Source organism: Macrotis lagotis, chromosome 3 (genome assembly GCF_037893015.1).
Source record: "Macrotis lagotis isolate mMagLag1 chromosome 3, bilby.v1.9.chrom.fasta, whole genome shotgun sequence".
NCBI classification, from domain to species: Eukaryota; Metazoa; Chordata; class Mammalia; order Peramelemorphia; family Peramelidae; genus Macrotis; species Macrotis lagotis.
The window spans coordinates 247361662-247386868 of NC_133660.1; the positions used below are offsets into that span (position 1 = coordinate 247361662).

A 25207-nucleotide genomic window follows, 5' to 3' on the forward strand; every position below is an offset into this window, starting at 1 on the left:
TGGAGTTTAATCACTTTGAGTGTGATTGTAATATGATAACAAAAACAAATCCCAGTAAATCAGAAGACAATATAATAGAAATTGCATTGAGTTGAGAATCAGGAGTCTTTCATTCAAATTTCAACTGTTTTCCCTGTTGGCATGGCATTTGATTTCTCTAGGACTCAGTATGCCCACCTTAAAATTAAAAACAAGATCATTTGATAAGATGACCTTCAAATTTCTCTGGTTGTATCATTATCCTGAAATTATCTTTCTCTTTTTTTATTCTTCCTCTAGCATATTGTTTTTATTGTCAAATTCTTTGTGGCCTGGATGATCCCTGACGTTCCATCAGAAGTGAAAGCCCGAATTAAACGAGAAAAGTTCCTGACCATTCAAATCCTCCATGAGTATGAGCTCAATAAACTCAAGGAGAAACTGTGCAATAGGACAGATTATCAAGTGGAGAAGGAAGTTATCGCCACAGAAGGGAAAAGGGAGCTAGCCCAGGTGATGGGATAGCCAAGGAATTCAACTGACACCTGGTGGCCTGACTTGCCTCAATTCTCTGGGACCTGACTTTGGGCCAGGAACCAGATTGCTTTTGGGGCTTTCATTTTTTTTATCCAAAGATTTTAAACTCTTATAGAAGTCACTGGTCCCAAGCTTTGCCATATTGGAAACTCACTGTAACTTTGTGGTGCCAGCTCTTGTCACATGTTATTTTTTTGGATTTCTGTATGTAACTGTTAAAATGTGTGCCCAAATCCATTTATTAGAAGATCATGGAATGTTCCTATTTAACACAAAATTTTCATGGTAAGACAATATTTCATTGACATTCATCCTCTACAATATTTTATATGCCTTGCTTTAAACCTTCCCATCAAGTGATTTTAAGACAAAAAATAAAAAAGGAAAATACTGCATCTTCCAAAGGATGCACATCTTACCATTTACTCAAAAAACTCAAATCAGTTGACTTAAAAGAAAAACGCACACAGACACACACACACACACACACACACACACGCACACGAAAACTGCAGGGCAGCTAGGTGGCTCAGTTTATAGAGCACTGGCCCTAGAGTCAGGAAGACCTGAGTTCAAATTTGAATCATGCATTTAATATTTACTTAGTTATGTGACTTTGGGCAAGTCATTTAACCCCATTGTCTTGCAAAAATCCAAAAACTTAAAAAAGACCACATCAGGTGAAACATGACTTTTGGGCTTAAATGTAATGAATTAAATGTCCACTAAAATCCAGGAGGGCTGGCCTTCCCGGAAATTTCATGGTTGTTTTTCCCAAAGACAGACTCCTTAAGCATTATAAAGAATTAAACTATGCCAGTTCTTGAATGCTATTGTCTCTAACCTGGGGTATAGGCATGTTTTTAGTGTGTTGAATTTCTGTGAGTCTTCACAAGTATAAAATACATGTACAGAAGCTAATATCTTAATATTTAAAGAAATCAAGATGATGTATATTAATGTCTCTGCTATCTTTAAAGTTATAAAGTTGGTAGAATTATTATTATTGAAACATTGCCTTCAAGAATGCTTTTCTTGCCTCATGGAGCCATTTTTGCATACTCTGAGACAGTTGCATTAGCCATATGTATCAAGTTGGCCATAGGATGTTTATGAAATGTGTACTTGTGAAAGCAATTTCAAGCCTTTTAAAAATGATCTCACAACTGTTTTCTATGGCTATAACAGCCCATATTGTGCTCAGTGCCTTTTTTCTTACATCTTTGATACATATGAAATGAAAGTGCTGGTCCTTGAGTAAATGCCCTGTAATCTATTTCAAACACAAGACCTTGAGAAGTGATTAACCTAATAATGAATATCCTGTGTTGTCCATGGAGGAAGAGTGCTTATTAGACTTGTTATCTGAATCAGTAATATATTGTATATTCTTTCCAAAATTAAGTGTAAGGTATGCCTTGTATATATTCATAGGATTCAAATTCCTTGAACCTAAATCACATACACATACCATATATGTATACATAATTTACAAAGTTTTAAAGTAGAGTAACAGTCCAGTTTGGTACTATATGAACCCCTTAGGCCCTACCTTGTGCTCAGTTCCAAATAAATGACTTTTTTCTATCCTCCAACATCATGAAAATATTTGATCAGAAAAATTTTGACAGAACTTTTCATAGGATTTTCCATGTTAATTACCTACCTCCTCCAGCACTCAATGTACTTTTGCTACCAACCAAGAAGTGGAAAATGGCATGGGTTAACCTTCCAATGACTGATGTTTTGGAGTTTCCATGCCTCAAGTCTGGGTTTGGTAAATCCCAAGATAGCCTCCCCACATACACACAGTGCTCCCACCATCATCCCTACTTGCCAATCACTAATTCAGATTGTGCCATCAGTTGGGCTGACTGTTAAATTCTTTGATAATTCTGAGCTGCTGTTCTTTGTAGACCTAATGTGCAGGCTATCAAGCCACTTGAGAACCAATCTGGTATTAAGTGCAATAAGCCACAAATGGGTTTCCTTTATGCCAACTTGTATGCTGCTAATGTATTGCACATTATTCAATCTCCATGTTATTTTTTCTTGCTTGTATGAGTTTATTCTGTTTAAATGGTTTCCATCACAGCTTCATGAAACAAATTAAGTCCCATGACGTTCCTATGAAAGCACTAACTTTGCAATATGAATTAGAAAGCAAAGTCAAATTCTTGCTTTGGTAAATTGTGCATAAATTGACCACAGATGGGAGAAAGACTTAAAAATACTCCAAAGTGAGGCACTTAACAGTGTCAGATGGACTTTTCATTTTGAAAGAGAGACTTTGGAGAATACAGGGTGCTTCAAAAGTCTTGATAAGCTTCAACAACTTAAAATTATACTAAGACTTTTTTCATTATAAAAGGACACCCTATATTTTGTATTTGTGGTCAATTCTTCTTTCTAGAGGGAATCTACTTTTTCAAAAGGTTGCAAAAGAAATTCTGAAGCTTGTCTCAGTTCAGTAACTACTACTCCAGACTAAAATTTCTTTTGAGGCAGTCTACTTAATAAGCAGTGCAGTGGCTGATTCTGATGGGGAGTTCATCATTTGGTTGGATTATCCTTAATTATCAATGAAGGTGATGATTGTGTTTTCACTAGTAGTTCAAGATTGCTTGACATGTTTCAAGAGTCAAACCAGGCATGTGACTGCATTCACACACTCTTCTCTAATCACCCTTGTCCCCCCACCATTACTATTTTTTCCATAAAAATATAGACCACAAAACACTAGCATCATGGCATCACCCAAAAGGGAGAGTCTGGATTGTGTGAACATTTTTTTTCTCCTTCCATGATTCCCTCTGCTTAGCACACATTATCACTTTCAATAAAGGTGTTTTAAGAATAGCCTGTACTGATAGGATGAGTTCCTTCTTATTAAGTTAACTCAAAAGTCAGAAGGCTATTCACCCTTAGGATCTAAGCAGTGACTTGGTTTTTCTGACTTTTAAGACTGTAAATAAATAAATATCAAAGTGTCCTTTAATTCAAGGGGAATAGATCCCATAGGGCCTCACTGCAGCATTTGGTCTTGCTGCAGCACTTGGTCTTACCCAGTTGTCTCAGGAGAAGAATGTACTGATTGAACAAGACAGTCAATGACTGAATTCTCTTAGTTTAAAAAAAAATACTGTGATGGGAGGTTTTGCTTTTTATTGAATGGATATGAAATGACTGCTATTGAAGGAGATGAAATGTCAGGAAGTAGCTATGGGATCATGAAGGAAGTAACACTATATACTTTTTATAGCCATTTTCTCGTTTGTTTACTGCTCTTTTGCCATTGTACATGACTGTTCAAAATGTGCTGACTTTTCCAATCAAAGAAATAAATCATCTGGGCAGGGAGAGGATTATGGGAAAGGAGGGAATGTCCTATGTGTGACAGTCACACTTCCCTGCCTGGATTCCAGAACATAATGTTTTTGTTGTTAATGATTATGAATAGTTGGTAGCTGATTTTCTATTCTGTGGTACCCTGATGATGAGTCTGCCTCACTGCACCCCACCTCCCTGCTTTATTATGTAAATGTTGCTTTTAGTCAACCTGTATATGAACTTCAGAACATGTGAATTCAGTCAGAAATAAAGCAATGTTTAATTTTTTTAAATTGTGTTTATGATAACATTTAATGTGTGAATGTGTTTGATTTTTTAAAAAATCTCTTGCCTTGACCTGGTGGCCCTGGAAAGGTTCTTTTATGTCAGAAGGAATATTAGAAGTCATCTTGTCTAACCTCATTTTGATGAAGAAATTGATCTTCAGAGAAAGGAAATTATCTCTTAAGACTGTATAATGAAGCCTGGGCTAGCCAGACCTAAATATTATGAATTGAAGATCAATGCCCTTTCCACTGTACCATTCTGGCTCCTACAAGTTGTCTTGACTAGATGTGTATTCAAAGTTGGGAAATTTTGAAACCATGTTAACCTTCTTTGACTGGGGGGGGCGGGGAAGAATCACATGGAGTGCCATTTACAGGTCTAAAGTCACATGATTATGTTAAATTATTTAATGTATTGATTTGCTTGCAAATTTGTCATAGATAATCCAGAGAAAAACTAAAGCAGTCATATGATCCAAATTCTCTACAACATCATTGACAAGTCATCTATTTTAAAACTCCTATTTTTAAAACTCATTTCCTCCCAACAATGTGTCACTCATTTTTGAAAGTTCCAGGTTTTTAGGTAGTTTTTCCTTACATGAAACTCAAAACTTGGCAATTTTGCCCATTATACCCCTCCTGTTGGTCATTTATACTTAGTTCTGCTTCTTTAGCTTAAGCAGAACCAATCAAATATCTCTTTTACATGACAATTCCTCAAATACTTGGAAATAACTATTGTATCTTCCTTGGGCTTTCTCCAAGCAGTACATCTCTAGTTCCTTCAGGCATTAATTTAATCGTATGGTCTTTGGTCTCTTCACTATCCTGGGTGACTTCCTCTGGCTTCTGAACTTTTCAAAGTTTATCCTAAAATATGGCAACCATAATTGAACAGGGAAGAATAAATATATAATAGCAGATTTATTTCTTGCCCTGCATAGTTCCTCCTTTTTTGTAGCCTAAAATAAATTTCAGCATGTGACTGGGAGTCACTTCCTATCATGCAAGTCTACTGATTACTGTGGTGACTGGGTGACCACTGGTAAATTACTTAACCTTTCACTGCCCTTGGGAAACTCCCTAAAATGAGGGTTCTTAACCATTTGGGAGTGGGGAGGGAACCAAACTGGAACAGTTTGGTAAAGCTTATAGACCTTTTCTTAGAATCATTTTTTAAATTCATAAAACACATGAGATTACAAAGAAAATCAATTACAGTAGAGCCAAAGTGGTAGAGAAGAGCTAGGAAGGTGCCCTTACTCTCCCATTTCTCTTGGAAGCAATGTTAAATCAAGCTTCTAAATGGATTCAGGATTGACAAGCCATGGAAGATGGAGTGATGTAATATTCTAGTTTAAGATAATTTAGAATTGTGTGAGACTTTATGGAGATTCCATGCAGTATCCAGTGTAACCTCAAAGTTGAGATCTATTCAACTTCTCACAAATTGTCTCATTTAAAGGGAGATATTATACTATTTCACGAGGCTCTAGAGGTTGGTATAACAAACATTAAATTTACTATTTTGCTATCTCTTGAACAATATGAATTTTCTTAATATAGAAGTTTTGTCAGCCTCCTGCTAGAGCTTTGTGTCATTCATATTGATGAGTATTCCTTCAATTTTTTTTTTTTGGCAAGGCAATGGGGTTAAGTGATTTACCCAAAGTCACACACCTAGGTAATTCTTAAGTGTCTGAGGCTGGCTTTGAACTCAGGTCTTCCTGACTCCAGGGCAGGTCCTCTATCCACTGTGCCACCTAGCTGTCCCCATAACCCATCAATTCTTAAGAAAAATATCAGTAAAAGACATCACCCCTAATTTTCAAAATTAAGTTTAAAAAAGACATGACCATGAAGTTCATCTTTAAACAACATCTTTAAACTATCTCAAAAAATATAATCTCTTCAATTTATCTATACCTACATGATATTTTTAGGGGGGAAGGGAATTGGATTGAAGTGGTCATTCTCTACTTTTTTCTTACCTACAACTACCTATAGTACAGGTTCGATCACATGGTCTAAGAATCTCTTTGGAATGTTTACCCTCCTTCTTGCTCTCTTAAGATTCTTTAGTCTTTACCTTAGTCTTTAGGTTTAATCTTTGCCTTAATTACTCCTGGGTAGTTGTTTACACATTTTAAAGCACCAGTTGCATTGAATTCAATATCAAGGAGAGAAACATGGATTCTTAAAATGTTATCATCAGACATCATTACTGGAAAAGATGGCATGTGGAGTTCATCAATTAACTTTTCCACATCTGCTTGGCCACCTTGAGATTCCAAGGTCCAAAGAAGTCCTGGCAGTTGTGGATCATCAAAGTCACCCTGACAGTGAGTAAAGAGGGCCAGTATCAGGAGGCAGAGGCAGGCTCCCTTCTCTCCTGTCATGCTCCTCTATCTATCCTTTCATTTTCTTCTTCTTCTCACCCCATCTGTTACCAGTCCCAGGCTAACCTGACTCCAGCAAACTGGCCAGAATCCTTAGGAAACTTAAGTGATTATTTATTAATTCAGACATAGGTCAAAACTTGGTCTCCTGAAAATAATACTCATCTGTCCTAAGTGTAGGAAACCAATCATATTCTTCTGGCCAGGGAAGATAACCTAAAGAAATGAAAGCTAATTGTATGCTACAGTTCTCCCACCCCCAAGCCCCACCAAAAGTAGAAACTCCTTGAGAGCAGGAACACTCACTTTATCGGTCTCTGTACTCCGAAAGCAGATCTCAATGCTTAGTCCCTCTAAAGAGTGTAATGATTATTGTATTGAAAGACCCAGATTATGATCCCTGTCCTATTGCTTTTCATTCTAAATGGGGCATATTATGAATGGGAATGGTTGTGGGGAAAGATGATAGTTGAGGGGATTCAGAGCATTGCAAGTGAGAGATGATCACTGGCTAGTTCTAAAAGTAAACTGACTTTCTTCTGAGATAGAGCTTTAGAAGGGAAAGAAAGCTAGTGAGATCATAATACTAGGTTGGAAAGGCCTTCAGAGGGCACCTTGTCTTGCTCTCCCATTGTCCAGATACAAATACTGACTTTCCTAAGCTCACCTGATGATGATGTTTGTCCTTCCTTCTAAAAGGAGAACCTGACATCAGGAAGGTGATGGCATGACATGCACAGAAATTGGATTTGAGTGAGGGAGGGTTCTGGGTCAAATAATCTGCCTATATTCCCCAGAATCATCTTGGCCAGATATAAATCAAGTTGACCTGAGAAAACCCTAAATGTAAAGAAATCAGAGTAAAGAGACTTGCCCAAGGTCACAGAGCTAGGAAGTCTCTGAAGACTCAGTTCCTCCAGACTTCAGAGAAGGCACTCTACTCATTAAACATCTAGGCTACACTAAAGTCAAATTTGAAGAAGCAGGATTCCCATTCAAGTCATAGGATCACTGTCATTAGGAACATCAGAATTCTCTATTTCAACTCCTTAACTTTAAAGAGTAAGAAACTGAGGTGAAGAGAAGTGATTTCAGGGGCCGCTAGGTGGCATAGTGGATAAAGCACCAGTCTTGGAGGCAGGAATACCTGGGTTCAAATCCTGTCTCAGACACTTAATAATTGCTAGCTGTATGGCCTTGGGCAAGCCACTTAACCCCATTTGCCTTGCAAAAACTTAAAAAGAGAGAGAGAGAGAGAGAGAAGTGATTGCCCCAGGGCCACCCAGCTGATAAATGTCTGCCTGTGATCTCCATGCCCAGGACCCCAGGATGCTCCTAACTTAACTACCTTCTTTCCTCTGTGGATTATTTTTGGGAAAAGATGGAACTTCAACCCAGTTCAGAGATCTAGGGGACTTCCAAAAGTTCAGAATGTCAAAATAATAATCTCATAGATCATGAGGTCATAGAATTAAAGGGAACAGAACTTAGAGGTCAAATTCAATCCTCTCAATTTACAGATGAGCATCTCATCCACTCTTTTCACACTACAGATGTTACAGAGAAGAACACTGAAGCTCATAGGGTAAAACTACATGGCCAAGGTCAGAGCCAGGGCCAGTAACCAGGTGTCCTGACTTCCAACTAGTGTATTTCCCATGATTCCATGCTACTTTCCCTTTCTTTGAGTTCTAAATATGACACAGAATCATAGATTTAGAAGGGATTTTGGAGGCCATTAAGTGCTGGTTTTTCATCATTTAGATGAACCAATCAGATGCAGAAACTTTAGGTGTTTTGTCCAAGGTAACACAGTTAATAAGTGAAAGTGATGACTTTAAAATCTTGACTCATAGTCCAGTGTGCTGTATAGATTCTCCTTTATATAGAGGTTAACAATGCACTGCCCTTGTTGTGGTACAATTAGAAGATCAGTGGACCTGATATCAAGAAAAAATAGATGTGACTAGCCAGCTTTATGTTCTTGTACTTCATGAATCATTCAAATATAAAACCTCTTCTATCCATTCTTTCTCCACCTTCGTGTCACAGGAACATTTCTTTAGCTCTAAGACCTTAGAAGTTACCTAGAGGAACTTCCTTCTTTTATTAAAATGGGACACAAAGAGGTTCCAAGATTTGCCTAGGGTCACATAGGCTGTAAATGGTAATACCAATATTTGAATTCTACAGCAGGAAAAATGATATTCACAGTACCCTGCTAGAGTATTGTTTTAAGGAAATTCTTTATAAACCTTAAGATTTCATGCCAACATGCATTATTATTAGGCAGTATTTACTCAATCACAATATCAGTCTATATATCTATAGCACTTGACAAATTAAAAAATATTTTTTTCATAATAACCTTATGTGAAATATGGTATTACACAGTACTTCAGTAGCAGTGACAGTATTCAAACACAATACTTCTCCCTCCAAGGCCAGGGTCCTTAATACTGTAGCTCATTAGAGTTTACAACTTTACAGTTCATTCCATACAATCTCTGATTGAATAGATTGATCCACTTTACTCATTTCTAAGAGGTCTAGGAATGAATAGATTTTTAAACTAGCTGTTATTCAGTTCTTTGCACACTTGGCTGGGATATGTAAACCCACATTTTAAAAATGAGATGTGTCCCATGATAGTTTGATGACAAAATTCAGCGAGGTGAGACTGGATCAGTAATAGTTTACTGAGTGATATTCCCAGAATGGAGTCTGGGACTGATGATTTTTCCAAGTCCTCTCACTTAAATTCAATTCACTTTCTTGTCTTAGCTTCACATCTCAGCATCACCATGATGTCTTAGTTTTCTTCCAGAATGAAGGATAAACCACAATTTGTATGATCTGTTGAAGTTACAACCTTACAGCTTAAGTGCTTCACCAAGCAATGTTTCTTGGTCATCTGTAGATTAGGCCCAACCTTAGGGTCCAAGAATCACTTTGGAGTGTTTACCCTCTATCCTGCTCTCTTGATATAATTTAGGCTATGCTAGCTTAAGCACTTCTGGGTATTGAATTCAATACCAAAGAGAGAAACATTCTGGATTCAATAAATGTAGTCTCCAAGCATAATTTCTGGAAGAGATGGCATGTGCAGCTCATCAGCTAATTTTCATGAAATGCACCTTGGCCACCTTCAGATTCTAAGGCCCTGAGAAGCTTGGGCCACTTGTCCTCTGAAAAATGTAGCTCTTTAGGGCCAACCTTCTGGGGAAACTTCCAGAAAGGTGGTGGTGGGATGCAGAGGCAGCCTCCATTCTTCCCTGACAGCCTCCTGTACCTATCCCTAAATTGCTCTTCTCTTCCTCCTTTACCTCCTTCCCAAGCTGTTACCAATCCCAGGCTGACCAGAATCCAGCAACATGGCCAGCACACATAGGTGAAAAAAGTGATCATTTCTTGATCCACACAGAGGTCAAAATGAGTTTCTGAAAATAACAGTCTCATACCTACTAAGAATAGGTAATCCATCATATTTTTCTGGTCCTGTGATAAGACTCAATTTTACAGCAAGAAAGAAAACAAAAAAAAAAGCAGAGAAGATTCAGAGAATAAACATGCAAATAACAAATTTTTAGTAATTAGTCGAATAAATATCCATTATATGGTCAAATCCTCACTCTTACCCCACATTCATCCCCCCCAAAAGACAAATCTGTCCTGAAATGCCTGAAGTTTCACCATTGGGAAAACTGCCCCTCATTACTTGGTTTGGTTGGAAAGGTGTCAACTCACCTAGGTGTGAACTCCACAAAAAAGAGACATTGGAAGCACTGGAAGGCTATAGGAATGAACACTTTGGCGATGGAATGAGGGGAGGGGCTAACTGAGGGAAGTCCTATAAAAGAGCTGAGCAAGGCTGCCCTGTCATCTTGGCTAATATTACAGGTCAGTATAGAGCTACAGTTTCTCTTTTTGACTAGGTTATCATTGAAGAAAGGACTAGAAGTCCTAGGAACGTGGTTGCCACAAACAAGTTTGGAAATTTCAGATTGCACACCACCTGTCTCTTGTACATGGATTGTTTGGCTGACCCAGGGATGGTCAAATATGGCCATTCCTTCTGCAGAGAAGATCTTCTCAGCCAAGGGAAGGAAGCTCCCACACCTGGAATCTGCCCCAATTACAAGGAAATCATTTCATGTAGGGACTCTATAAATAATGTGGGGCTGCAGTATCTGGCTCATCTTGGGAAGATTTTTCCACCCCTGTTATTGCAGGACATCAGGGACCTGAATACCTGTGACCAACATGGGAAAGAAGTGACCTTGTTTTGTGAGCAGGACCAAAGACCCCTGTGTGTGGCTTGCATTCTGTCACCAGAACACAAGTACCACCAAGTCCTTCCCTTGGACATGGCTGTGGATAAGTGCTTGCGGAAGCTCCAGGCTACATGGAAACATTTACAGAGAGAGCTAGAAATATTTCAAATGGAATTGGAATGCGAGACAAAGAGAGAAGCCCAGTGGGAGGTGGAGGGACAGACTCTCAAAGAGGTGGTTATTTCTGAATATGAGAAAATTCACCAGTTCATTTGTGAGAAAGAAAAACTACAATTGCAAAGACTGGACAAGGAACAAAAACAAGGCATCTTGAAGGTTAAGGAGAACAAGGACCTCCAGTCCCAAGAGATCCTCCATCTGCAAAGGAACTCAGAGAAGACACCAGTGGAAATGCTCAAATGGAAGGGTCAGGCTGTGAAGGCTAAATTTGAGGAAAAGCATCAGATCTTGTCAGAAGAAAAACAGCTCCATCTGAAGAGACTGGACCAGGAACTCAAAAACAACTTGATGAAGTTGGAGGAGGACAAGGCAAAAATGATCTATCAGATCCACAGTTTGAAAATGGGGATGTCAGAAATTGAGAAAACTTGGAAGAAGCTTCCCACTGAAATGCTCCAGGATGGCAAAGACATACTGGAATGGACTGAGGAGCTACTTCTTGAACATCCAGAGGTAAGGTCCCCCAGATGGACCATGTACCCCATCCGTGGGATGCCAGAAATGCTCTTGACTTTCCACAGGGATCTAAGTCTGGATCCTAAAACAGCCAATCCTCACCTGCTCCTGTCTGAAGATTTGAAAAGTGTGAGATATATTTCTATCCCCCAGGAGGTACCCAACAACCCAGAGAGGTTTGACTTTGCTCTCTGGGTCTTGGCTACTCAGAGCTTCACCTCAGGGAAACACTACTGGGAAGTGGAGGTGGGGAATAAAACTGAGTGGGAAGTGGGCATCTGTAAAGCATCCATCAGAAGGAAGGGCTGTGGTCGAAAGTCACCTGGGGCTACCTCTACCCTTGTAGCCTTCCTATCTGGAAATGACTTTTGCCTCTGGTATTCACATCATGATATCAATATCCACAAACCTATTCCTAAAGTGGGCATTTTCCTGGATTATGAAAGAGGGCATGTAGCATTCTACAACGCTATGGATGGAACTTTAATTTACAGTCCCCCAAATGGTGCTTTTCAAGGGCCTCTTTTCCCTTGCTTCTCTCCTTGCTTTGCCAAGGGGAAGGACACCTCTGGATCTCTAAGGATCTGCCCCAGGAAGAACTAGCAGCATGCTGTACAAAATGATCATTACAAAAATGAGATTTTTCCCTTCAAGCAACTAAAAACAATCCCTAATATGACTTCCCATCAGAAACCATGTTGTGTTTATCAATAAAATTATAGATCATTATCAAAAGCAAAATACTTCTCTTTCTTTTCTTTTTCAACAATGAAATCAATTATATTATATGTGTTTTGCAAGTTCTTGGATCCTAGGTTAATAATTGCTGCTCTAAGATCATTTAGACGTGGCAGAGCTGCTGGTCCTCTGCATTCTTGAGGGAGTTTCCTTCTTGTCTAGTCTTTATGCCAATTAAACCACTAGTGAAATCTTTCAAAAGTTGATCTAACACATTTTAAGTCCTTCTATGTATTATTTTCTAATATCTCATTAAAGAAAAAACAGGTTAAAATTGTCAATTGCCAAATTTTAAGAATGTTGAGTATTTTATAGAGATCTCAATGAGTTTGTGGTGGATGATAGCCCTCTAAGTGTAATGGTGCTTTTCCAATGGAAAAGATCTCTCCCATTCTTCTGACCTATCAACATGTACATAATATAGATGTGATTGAGAGCTGAGGGACACTGAGGAGATATGCCAGCTCTGCTCACTCTTCCTCAAGTGATCCTCATCAAGTCTCTTCCTCTCCAAACTTCAAGTATTCTCAGCTGCAAATTGAAGGGGTTGAATTTGTTCCTATTTCAGACCCTTTCCCAGTTCTCACATCTGTGATTCTGTTGAGGGAATTTATTAAGTAATGATGGGAAAATCAGCATAAGGACAATTTATGCCCATCTTTACACCAACTATATCAGGAATGGCTTTGAATCTCAGAAGGACAAAGCACCTAAAAATAGAGAATGAACAAAAATGCAAGTTTGGGAATGGACAGTAAATCAGGGAGTGCCAACTCCTTGAGAACAGGAAAGCTCTTACTTTATTGGTCTCTGTACTCCAAAAGCAGATCTCAATGCCTAGCCCTATGAAAGTGTTTAATGAGTATTTATTGTATTGAAAGACCCAGGATCCCCCTCCTATTGCATTTCACTTTTCTCTCATTTACTGACAAGCAAGTTAAGCTAATTAAATGCTGGGTTTTATGAATGGGAATGGTTGTGGGGAAGAATGATAGTTGAGGGGATCCAGAACAAGGCAGGAGAGAGAACTGACCACTGGCTAGTTCCAAAAGTAAACTAAATTCCTTCTGAGATGGATGGAGCTTTAGAAGGGAAAGAAAGTTAATGAGATCATAAGGTAAGAACTACTAGGTTGGAAAGGCCTTCAGAGGGTGCCTTGTCTTGCTCTCACATTGTTCAGATACAAATACTGACTTTCCTAAGCTCACCTGATGATGATGTTTGTCCTTCCTTCTAAAAGGAGAACCTGACATCAGGAAGGTGATGGCATGACATGCACAGAAATTGGATTTGAGTGAGGGAGGGTTCTGGGTCAAATAATCTGCCTATATTCTCCAGAATCATCTTGGCCAGATATAAATCAAGTTGACCTGAGAAAGCCCTAAATGTAAAGAAATCAGAGTAAAGAGACTTGCCCAAGATCACCCAGACTCAGTTCCTCCAGACTTCAGAGCAGGCATTCTACTCATTAAACATCTAGGCTACACTAAAGTCAAATTTGAAGAAGCAGGATTCCCATTAAAGTCATAGGATCACAGTCAGTAGGAACATCAGAATTCTCTATCTCAAATCTTTAATTTTAAAGAGTAAGAAACTGAGGTTAAGAGAAGTGATTGCCCCAGGGCCACCCAGCTGATAAATGTCTGCCTTTGATCTTATGTCCACTTCATGTCCAGGACACTCCCCACTTTATCACCTTCTTTCCCCTGTAGATTCTTTTTGGGAAAAGATGGACTTCCAAACATTCAGAATGTCACAAAACAATAATCTCATAGATCATCAGGTCATAGAACTAAGGAAAACAGACCTTAGAAGTCAAATTCAACCCCCCCCCCCCAATTTACAGATGAGCATCTCAACCACTCTTCTCACATTGCAGATGTTACAGAGAAGAACAATGAACCTCATAGGGTAAAACTACATGGCCAAGGTCAGAGCCAGGGCCAGTAACCAGGTGTCCTGACTTCCAACTAGTATATTTCCCATGATTCCATGCGACTTTCCCTTTCTTTGAGTTCTAAATATGACACAGAATCATAGATTTAGAAGTAGAAGGGATTTTGGAGACCATCAAGTGCTGGTTTTTCATCATATAGATGAACCAATCAGATGCAGAAACTTTAGGTGTTTTGTCCAAGGTAACACAGTTAATAAGTGAAAATGATGACTTTCAAATTCAGTCCTTGACTCATAGTCCAGTGTGCTGTATAGATTCTCCTTTATATAGAGGTTAACAATGCACTGCCCTTCTTGTGGTACAATGAGAAGATTAGTGGACCTGATATCAAGAAAAAATAGATGTGACCAGCCAGATTTATGCTCTTATACTTCATGAATCATTTAAATATAAAACCTCTTCTATCCTTTCTTTCTCCATTTCTTGGTGTCACAGGAACATTTCTTTAGCTCTAAGACCTTAGAAGTTAATCTAGAGGAACTTCCATCTCTTATTAAAATGAGACACATAGAGTTTTCAAAACTTGCCCAAGTTCACCTAGGCTACAAACAATAAAACCAATGTTTGAATTCTACAATAGAGAAAATGAAATTGTTGGGGTATTGTTTCAACGAAATACTTTCTCAACATTAAAATTCCATGCCAATATGCAATATTATCAAGGAGAATTTATTGAGTCACAATATCAATTTATTTAACTTGACACTTTATTTTCCTAAAAACCTAAAGTGATATATGGTATCATACAATACTTCAATAGCAGTGATAGTATTCAAACACAACACTTCTGTCTCCAAGGTCAGGGTCCTTTACAATGTAGCTCATTATAGTTTACAACTCTATAGTTCATTCCATGCAATCTCCGATTTATTAAATAGATTGATCCATTTTACTCATTGATAAGAGGTCTGTGAATGAATAGTTTTTTAACTACTTGTTTTTCAGTTCTTTGAGCACAAGACTGAGGTTCGTAAACCCACATTTTAAAAATGAGGTGTGTCCCAGGATTGCTTGATGACAAAATTCAGAGAGGTGAGACTGGATCAATCAGAAAACAACAGTTTACGGAGTGATATCCCCAGAATGTGGTCTGGGACTGATGATTTTTCCAGGTCCTCTCACTTTAATTCAGTTCCCTTTCATGTCTCAGCTTCACATCTCAGCATCACCATGATGTCTTGGTCCTCTTCTGGAATGAAAGATAAACCACAATCTGTATGATCTCTTCAAGGTATAACCTTTAACTTAAGTGCTTCACCAAGCAATGTTCTCTGGTCTTCTGGAGATTAGGCCCAATCTTAGGGTCAGAGAATCACTTTGGAGTGTTTACCCTCTATCCTGCTCTCTTGATATAATTTAGGCTATGCTAGCTTAAGCACTCCTGGGTGGGAGTTGACACATTTTAACACATGAGTCCCATTGAATTCAATACCAAAGAGAGAAACATTCTAGATTTGATAAATGTAGTCTCCACACATTATTTCTGGAAGAGATGGCATGTGCTAATTTTCTTGACATACATCTTGGCTAAATTCAGATTCTAAGGTCCTGAGAAGTCTGGGTCACTTGTTGTCTGCTTTTTAAAGCCAACCTGGCCCTGCAGAAGCTGCCAGAAAGGCGGTGGTGTGAGGCAGAGGCAGCCTCCTCTACCTGTCCCTGCATTGCTCTCCTCTTCCTCCTTTACCTCCTCCCCAAGCTGTTATCAGCCTCAGCCTGACCAGGATCCAGCAACATGACCAATCCCCATAGGAAAAAAAGTGATCATTTCTTAATCCACACAGAGGTCAAAATGAGTTTCTGAAAATAACACTCATCCCTACTAAGTGTAGGTAATCCATCATATTCTTCTGGTCCTGTGATAGGACTCAATATTACAGCAAGAAAGAAAACAAAAAAAGCAGAGAAGATTCAAAGAATAAACATGTGAATAACAAATTTTTAGTAATTAGCCAAATAAATATTCATTATATGGTCAAATCCTTGCTCTTACTGCCCCCGCCCCCACAAATCTGTCCAGAAATGCCTGCAGTTTCACCATTGGGAACACTGCAGTTCATTACTTGGTTTACTTGAAAAGGTGTCAACTCACCTAGGTGTGAACTCCACCCAAAGAGACATTGAAACCACTGGAAGGTCATAGGAATGAACACTTTGGTAATGGAATAAGGGAGAGTTTAACTGAGGGAAACCCTATTAAAGAACCCCAGAAGGCAGTGCTGTCACCTTTGCTGCTTCTGCAGCTTAGAGTCTAGAGCTCCAGTCATAAGAACATGGATGCCACAAATGCATTTGAAAGCCTCAAAATGGATGCCACCTGTCTTTTGTGCATGGACTGTTTGGTTGACCCAGGGATAGTCAAATATGGTCATACCTTCTGAAAAGAGGGTCTTCTCTGCCAATGGAAGGAAGCCCCCATACCTGGAATCTGCCCCAATTGCAAAGCAATCATTGCATGGGGAGACTTTCTATATAATGGGGCCCACAGCATCTGGTTCTCCTTAGCAAGATGCTTGGACCCCCATTACTGCAGAACAACAGGGACCTGAACACTTGTGCCTAACATGGGAAAGAAGTGACCTTATTCTGTGAGTAGGACCAAAGAGCCCTGTGTGTATGGTTTGCTTTGTCTCACCAGAGCACAAGGACCACCAAGTCCTTCCCTTGGACATGACTGTGGGTCAGGGTTTGCAGAAGCTCCAGGCCACATGGAAACTTTTACAGAGACAGCTACAAATATTTCAAATGAAATTGGAATGTGAGACAAGGAGAGTAGCCCAGTGGGAGGTGGAGGGACAGACTTTCAAAGAGCAGTTTGTGTCTGAATATGACAAAATGCACCAGTTCATGTGTGAGGAAGAAGAACTGCAATTGCAAAGACTGGACAAGGAAGAAAATGACACTTGGACACAAGGAGAGTAAGGACAGTTGGTTGCAAGAGATCTTCAGCCTGCAAAAGGAATTCAGAGAAGACACCAATGGAAATGCTCATATTGAAGGATCAAGCTGTGAATCAGTCTGTGAAAGCTGGATTTGAGAAAAAGCATCAGATCTTGTCAGAAGAAAAACAGCTCCAACTGAAAAGACTGGACCAGGAAATCAAAGACAACGTGGCAAAGTTGGAGGCTGCCAAGGCAAAAATGATCCATCAGATCCACAGTCTGTAAGTGGGGATGTCAGAAACTGAGAAAACTTGGAAGAAGCTTCCCCATTCAAATGACCCAGGATGGGAAAGACACACTGGAATGGACTGAGGGGCTACTTCTTGAACATGCAGTGGTAAGGTCCCCGAGATGGAACATATATCCCATCCTTGGGATGCCAGAAATCTTGTTGACTTTTCACAGGAAATTAAGTCTGGATCCTGAAACAGCCAATCCTCACCTGCTCCTATCTGATGATTTCTTTTTTTCCCATTTTTTTAAAGTTTTTGCAAGGCAATGGAGTTAAGTGGCTTGCCTAAGGCCACACAGCTAGGTAATTATTAAGTGTCTGAGACTGGATTTGAACCCAGGTACTCCTGACTCCAAGGCCAGTGTTCCATCCATTGTGCTACCTAACTGCCCCCTATCTGATGATTTCAAAAGTGTAGGATATGTTTCCATCTCTCAGGAGGTGTCTAACAACCCAGAGAGAGTTAACTTTGTTCTCCAGGTCTTGGTTACTCAAACTTCACCTCAGGGAAATGCTCCTGGGAAGTAGAGGTGTGGAATAAAACTGAGTGGGAAGTGGGCATCTGTAAAGCATCCATCAGAAGGAAGGTCTACGGTTGCAAGTCACCTGGTGATACATCTACCCTTGTAGCCTTCCCATATGGAAATGACTTTTGCCTCTGGTATTCATATCATGATATCAATGTCCACCAACCTATACTTAAAGTGGGCATTTTCCTGGATTATAAAAGAGGGCAAATAGCATTTTACAATGCTATGGATGGAATTCTGTTTTACAGTCCCCCAAATGGTGTTTTTCAACTTTTCCCTTGTTTCTCTCCTTGCTTTCCAAAGGGGAAAAATACTTCTTGAACTTTGAGCATCTGCTCCAGGAGGAACTAGCAGAATGTTGTGCAAGATGAACATTATGAAAATGAGATTTTTCATCTTCAAGCAACTTCAAGATCACTTTCCATTCATCAGAAGCCATGTTGTCTGTATAAATAAAGTCATGAAGCATTATCCAAAACAATAAAAAATTGTCTCATTTTTCTAACCAAAAAATCAATTATATTTTATTTATTTTGAAAATCCACGGAAAGCAGTTTACAAACTCCTCTAAGATAATTTAGCAGTGGCATAGTTGATGGGAATTTCTTTCTTATCATTTCTTTATGCAATTTGTTAGGGACTGTTGTGTGTGGGAGCATTGTAAACTTCTATCACCTGGTCCTCTAGCACCAGTTTTACTGGTTGATTGGAGAGTGCCACAGGAGTGGGAGTGGACCAGGGACTGGGGCAGATATTTAAGCATTTGGATTTGGTTTAATAAATGGAGATCTGGGAGATCTTGGAGAACTTTTCTTGTCTCCCACCCCTTCAATGCTCGCCTGGGTAAGGATAAGTGAGTCTGGAAAGGAATTCAACAGCAATTCAGTCACTAAATACATTTTTTAAAAAGTTGTTCCAATGAATTTTCAATTCATTTGATGTATCACCTAATGCCTCATCAAAATAATTGGTGGAAAGAGACAATTGTCAAATTTTAAGATCATAGACATCACAATCAGATTACTGATAGATGATTGCCCTCAGAAAAGATCTCTCCCACTCATCTGCTGCATCAACATGTACATGATGTAGCGAGTGTGTATGAGGTAGGTGAAAGAGCACTAGATTGGAAGTTGAAGGACATAGCGGAGGCATGCCAGCTCTTTTCTTTCTTCCTCAGGTGATCCTAATAAAGTTTCTTTTCCTCTCTGGTCTTCAAGTATTCTCAGTTGCAAAATGAAGGGGTTGAATTTGATCCCACTTCAGGATTCTTCCCAGCTCTCAGGTCTGTGATTCTATTGAGCAATTCCTTAATTAAGTAAAGTTGGGGAAAAGGAGCATAAGGCAGTTCTAGACCCACTCTTTACACCAACAAAATCACAACAGGCTTTTAATCTCAATAGGAAAAAAAACATCTAAAGACACAGAACACTGAGAAAAACCCAAGATTGAGAATGACATGAAAACTCCTAGAGAGCAGGAATGTTTCCCCTTTTTTTTATCTCTGTACTTCAAAAGCAAAGCACAATGCCTAGTCCTTCCTAAGTGCTTGATGAATAATTATTGAATTGAAAGATCCAGATAATCTCATTTCTATTGCTTTTTCTCTTTTTTCCATTTATGGATCAGCTTTATTAAATGCTACAAATTATGAATAGGAATGGTTGTGGTAAAAGATGATAGTTGAGGGGTTCTAGGAGGAGAGACATGAACACTGGCTAGTTCTAGAAATAAACTAACTTTTCCCTGAGACAGAGCTTTAGAGAGGAAGGAAATCTAGTGAGATCATAATCATATTGGATTGGAAAGACCTTTAGAGGCCACCTCTCATTGTAGAAATGCAGATACTGACTTTCTTAAGCTCACATAATGATGCTGTTTGTCTTTCCTTCTCAAAGAAGACCATGACATCAGGAAGGTAATGATATTTGACATGCACATGAATTGGATTTCAGTGAGGGGGAGGATTCTGGATCAAATAATCAACCTCACTTTCTCCTCCAGAATCACTTTGGTCCAGTGGCTAGATATAAATCAGGATGACTGGAGAAAGCCCTGGATGCAAGGCAATCAGGGAAAAGTGACTTGCCCAAGGTCACACAGCTAGACAGTATCTGAGGCACTCTACTCATACCATCTAGCTATCCTAAGGTCACATAAGAAGAGGCAAGATGACTTCCAAGGTGGCGGCGCTGGTGACTGTGAGTTCCTCCATCAGACTGGCTGGAGGGTTCTGTGGCTTGCAGGGCCGGCCCGTGACCAGGTTTCAGCTCTCCCCGATGCCACGGGCCTTCCATGCTTCAGCTTTGACAATGAAAGTTTCACACGAACAAAAATACCAGCCTCCATCCACCACTTCTCAACAGCACTCTGAGTCTCAGGGAACAGAAGAGCCCAATCCAGAGTCCTCCCATTCACATCCCCGGTATACCATCAAGGTGGTGAGGAGGAGGAGGATCATGAAAGCGAGGAGCAGCTACAGCATTGGATCCTGACTGCAGCTTTGGAGTTTGTACCTTCTCATGGGTGGACCCCAGAAGTCATTGTGGAAGGAGCTCAGACCCTGGGTCTTTCTAGTGCAGCAGCTGGCATGTTTGGAAATGATGGCAGTGAACTGATTCTGCATTTTGTGACACAGTGTAATGCTAAACTCAATACTGTAATGGAAGAGGAACAGAAGCTTGTGCAGTTGGGCCAGGCAGAGAAGAGGAAGACAGACCAGTTCCTGAGAGATGCAGTGGAAACCAGACTGAGAATGCCGATCCCATATATTGAACATTGGCCCTGGGATCTTGGCACACTTATGCTTCCTCATAATATCCCAGCCAGCCTAAACCTCCTCACCAGCATGGTGGATGACATGTGGCACTATGCTGGAGACCAGTCCACTGATATTAACTGGTACACACATTGGGTAGCATTGGCTGGTATTTACAACACTACAGAGCTTGTGATGATGCAGGACTCATCTCCTGACTTTGAAGATACTTGGTGCTTCCTTGAAAACAGAATCAATGATGCCATGAACATGGGACACACAGCCAAACAGGTCAAATTCGCTGGGGAGGCACTGATCCAGGGAATGATGGGAGCAGCTGTGACTCTCAAGAACTTGACAGGCCTGAACTAGCGTCGATGAAGAGGAAGGATAGTGAGCCTGAGTACCCAGAAGAAAATGGAAATATATTGACAGCTCTTTGAAAACCATGAAGTGTTGTACCAACGTAAGGTTTTATTCAAAACAAATAAGACTGCCCCAAACATGACTTTGTGCAATGAACTATCTATGTGCTGGTTGCTTTGCTGACTATTCCTGACTAGAAACTGGGTCAGTTCTTCAGTTCCTAATGCCACATAAGAAATCTTGTCTTCAGCAGCCTCACAGCAATGTGTAGCAACTGTGTTGTTGGAAAATCAAAACTTCACCTATCTGGTCAGGTAACGATGTCCACTGAGTACCTTCCTCTTACCATCCTAGCACAGTGTGGGCCCTAGGATTATATTGATCCTGCCTTAACCTTCTCCTAAGGACTTCCTAAATTATAATTTGATAACTCAACTCTACCGTGGTTCTGCTGTTAATAGTTACTATTACATTGCCTACCATCCATCCCAGTTGAGCTGTATGAAAAGGCAGCATAGTTCATGTGTATCACACATAATCTTCTTTGAGGAAATCTCACCGTGACATCTTCTCTGCTTTTCTGCTTAAAGTCCTCCTACTGTGCCTATGAAAGAGGACGAAGATGGGCATCATCTATGATTCAGGTATTTGCCAGGTAGTTATGCTCATCTATACCTTTCAGATGGTTCTGGGCCCTCTGGAGTCTTATACCTACTCTTTTATGGAACTGTTAGTGAATTTAGATTCTGTAAAGATGATAATAAAAGTGTTTAGAAGAACTCCATTTGTTAGTGTATCCTTAGAAGGGTAGGACTAAGAGGTGATTTCCATCTTCGACTTCACCCTTGATTCTTTTTTCTTCTCATAGCTTATTGGACTTTGTTCTGTCAGTCAACATCTGTCTTCCAAATTTTATACCCTGTTTCTTCACTATTTTCCTTCAGCCAACAAAAATGTACACATTTCCTTAAATTTAAAAATAAATAATCCAAATCTTCTTTCCCCATGCTGTTCACTTCAGCTACTGTTTTGTTTCTCCCTTTTTACCACCACACTTTCTGAATGAGTAATCTACATTCCCTGGCTCTCCTTCCTTGCCTTTTGTTAACTTTTTTGTAGTCTGGTTTCTTTGACTACTGAAATAATGTCCTTTAAGGTCAGAAAGAATATTTAGAGAAGAGGCAACAGGATACAGTGGAAAAAGGACTGGACTCAGAGTGAGAAGGTATGAATTTTAACCCCAGTTTCTCTACTTGCTGCCTGTTCCTCATCTATAAACTGAAGATAATAATTTCACTGTCTTCTGCATGGAATTTTGAGGATCAAATGAGATAATTCATGCAAAACATACTATACCCATAAAATGTTAGCTCTAATCACCATATTTAGCAGGCTTTTTCAGTGCTCATCCACTTTGATTTTTGTAGTATATGACCCTGATGATAAGGAATATCACTTTCACCTTGAAATTCCCACTACAACTCCTCCTATACATTCACTATCCTGGTTCCCCTTTCCTTACTGACTTACCTTTTTCCTTCTCCATTATCTCTTCCTCCTCCTATCCTATGCATGTGGGCACTCACCAAGGTTCTTTTTTTTTGTCTTAGTACTTTCTATCAGCAAGTTAGTGGTTGTGAGAATAGCTCCCACATTGTTAACCGCAAATTCATATTTTCAACTGCCAGCTATCCAACTCTACCTTGGATGCCTTATGACACCTCAGATTCAAACTGTGATATTAGACAAGTTGCCTCTCTACTCATTGACAATAGGATCTATAAAATGAGAGGACGTGAATGATTTCAAAGACTCAATACTAATAGCTAAATGTAAAACCAAATTCTTCCTCTTTCCTCAGCCTCTCAGCCTGGCAATTTGTTGAATTTGAAGTCAGAAAGACCTGGGTCCCAGTCCCACTTCTGTTTGCTTCCTCTGTATCTATAGACAGATTACTAAACTTGGCCTCAGTTTTAACATCTCTAAAATGAAAGAATTAGACCCATTAAATGATCTCTAAGGTCCCTTGAGCTCTAAATCTCTAATGCTATTCTGGACTCAGTTATTAACAACAATAGCTTGCCCATAATTAAAATTTAAAAGGAAATTAAGATTATATTATGGGTAGCTAGGTGGCACAGTGGATAGAGCACCAGCCCTGGAGTCAGGAGTACCTGAGTTCAAATTTGGCCTCAGACACTTGCCTAGCTATGTGACCTTGGACAAGTCACTTAATCTATTGCGTTAAATAAAATTTTAAAAAATTTATTTTTGAAAAAGACTATATTATATGTATCTATATATTCCCACAGTATGGGTCTAGGCCCAGCTCAGGGCCTTGAACATAGCATAAACAACCAATATTTGTTATAAAAAAATAAAATCAGATTTGTGAAAAAAAAGAGAAGAGGCAAGATTCCCATTCAAGGCCTTAGAACTCCCTTTTCCAACTACTTCCTTTTAAAAAGGAAGAAACTGAGACTGAAAGATGTGATTTCCTCACAGCCACCCAGATACGAAATGTCTGATTCAGCATTTGATCTTAGGTCTACGTGACTCAATGTCCAGGACTCCCTCCACTGTAACACCTTCTTTCCTCAGAAGAATATTTTTGTGTAAAGATGGAACTTCATCCCAGTTCGGAGATCCAGAGGACTTCCAAAAGCTCAGAATGTCAACTCAGAAGTCAAAACATCACAGAATTAAGGAGAAAGGACCATATAAGTCAAGTTTAATCCCCTCAATTTACAGACAAGCATCTCATCCACCCTTCTCACATTGCAGACATTACATAGAAAAAACCCAAAACTCATTGAGTAGAAGCTATGTCAGAGTCAGGGCCAGGAGCCTAGTGTCCTGACTCCACAACTAGTGTATTTCCCATGACTGTATGTTACTTTCCTTGGGTTTGAGTACGAAATGTGACATAGCATCATAGATTTAGACCTAGAAGGCATCAATTAGATGCAGAGAGATATTGTTTTGCTCAGGGTAACACAGCTAATAAATGAAAGAAGTGATTTTAAAGTACAGTTCTTGACTCGAAGTCCAGGGTACTGTATGGGCTCTCTTTGATATAGAGATCGACAATGCACTATCCTTCCCTGTGGTTTAATTATAAAGAGCAGTGGTCATGATATTATGAAAAAAATTGGATTCAAAAATTGGATCCCCTATTTTATGCTCTTGACCTTGGTGAATCAATCATTTAAATATATCTATATCTATATCTATATCTATATCTATATCTATATCTATATCTATATCTATATCTATATCTATATCTATATCTATATCTATATCTATATCTATATCTATATCTATATCTATATCTATATCTATCTATCTATCTATCTATCTATAATATACCATATTTGTTTTTTTTGGGCTTTTTGGCAAGGTAATGGGGTTAAGTGGCTTGCCCAAGGCCACACGGCTAGGTAATAATATACCATATTTGGACCCAGATTCTCTTTACTCCAGCACCAGTGCTCTATCTACTGTGTCAACTTGCTGTCACTAATATGCATTATCATAAATTAATGTTTATTGGGTCACAATAATAGTTTATATATCTATAGCAATTTACATTTTACAAAATATTTTTCTTAAAATAACCAGATGTGAAACATGCATCACACAGCAAGTCAGTTGTAGACTTATGTCTTCTGACCCTAAGCCCCAAGTCCTTTACACTGTACTTCAGTTTAGCATACTTCTCTCATTTTCTACATTCACTGATTAATTGAAAAGATTGATTAGTTCCACTCATTCTTAAAAATCCTTGAGTGGTTGCTAATCAGTCCTCTGTACACATGTTTGGGGTATGTAAACCCATGTTTTGAAAAAGATCTGTGGCCCAAGATTGCTTGGTGAGAAGGAGAGGCTAGACTGAATCAGTTTATAACAGTTTTGTGTGAAATCCCTAAAATGCGGTCTTCCAATCCTCTTGTTCTACCAATGGAGTCATGTCATTTAGATCAGGGAAGTCAGAAAAAGATCAGGTGGGAGTTGACTGACTCCTACTCTCAGTGATCAGATTTTCTTGCAGTAGGTTAAATATATATTTGCTTGGATCTGTTCTCAGATACTTTGGTTATCATTTTCTTTGGGTAGATTTACATCTCTTTTCTTCCAAGGGCCAAATTTAGTGACATTACTCAATGCATATCAAACAAATGC

At 39.3% G+C, this 25207-nt stretch overlaps 1 protein-coding gene and 2 pseudogenes across 10 annotated transcripts in view; 2 read left to right on the top strand and 1 right to left on the bottom strand.

Annotated features, from left to right (window-relative positions):
* The window catches only part of LOC141518396 (anoctamin-5-like), a 141070-nt gene extending 136935 nt beyond the window's left edge, over window positions 1–4135 (top strand). For 5 of the 10 annotated variants that reach the window (XM_074230386.1, XM_074230384.1, XM_074230380.1 and 2 more), the window contains one exon: window positions 280–4134. In XM_074230386.1, coding sequence (XP_074086487.1) covers window positions 280–504 — 225 coding nt within the window. In that variant the 3' untranslated portion in view covers window positions 505–4134. Of the gene's footprint in view, window positions 1–279 lie in introns of all 10 variants that reach the window. The other 5 variants (XM_074230388.1, XM_074230389.1, XM_074230379.1 and 2 more) reach the window with 2 other exon arrangements.
* The window catches only part of LOC141518397 (TIP41-like protein), a 222997-nt pseudogene extending 207298 nt beyond the window's left edge, over window positions 1–15699 (bottom strand).
* A 1476-nt stretch (window positions 15700–17175) lies between these two features.
* Window positions 17176–21040, top strand: LOC141519344 (ubiquinone biosynthesis protein COQ9, mitochondrial pseudogene; annotated as a pseudogene).
* Window positions 21041–25207: the final 4167 nt, after the last annotated feature.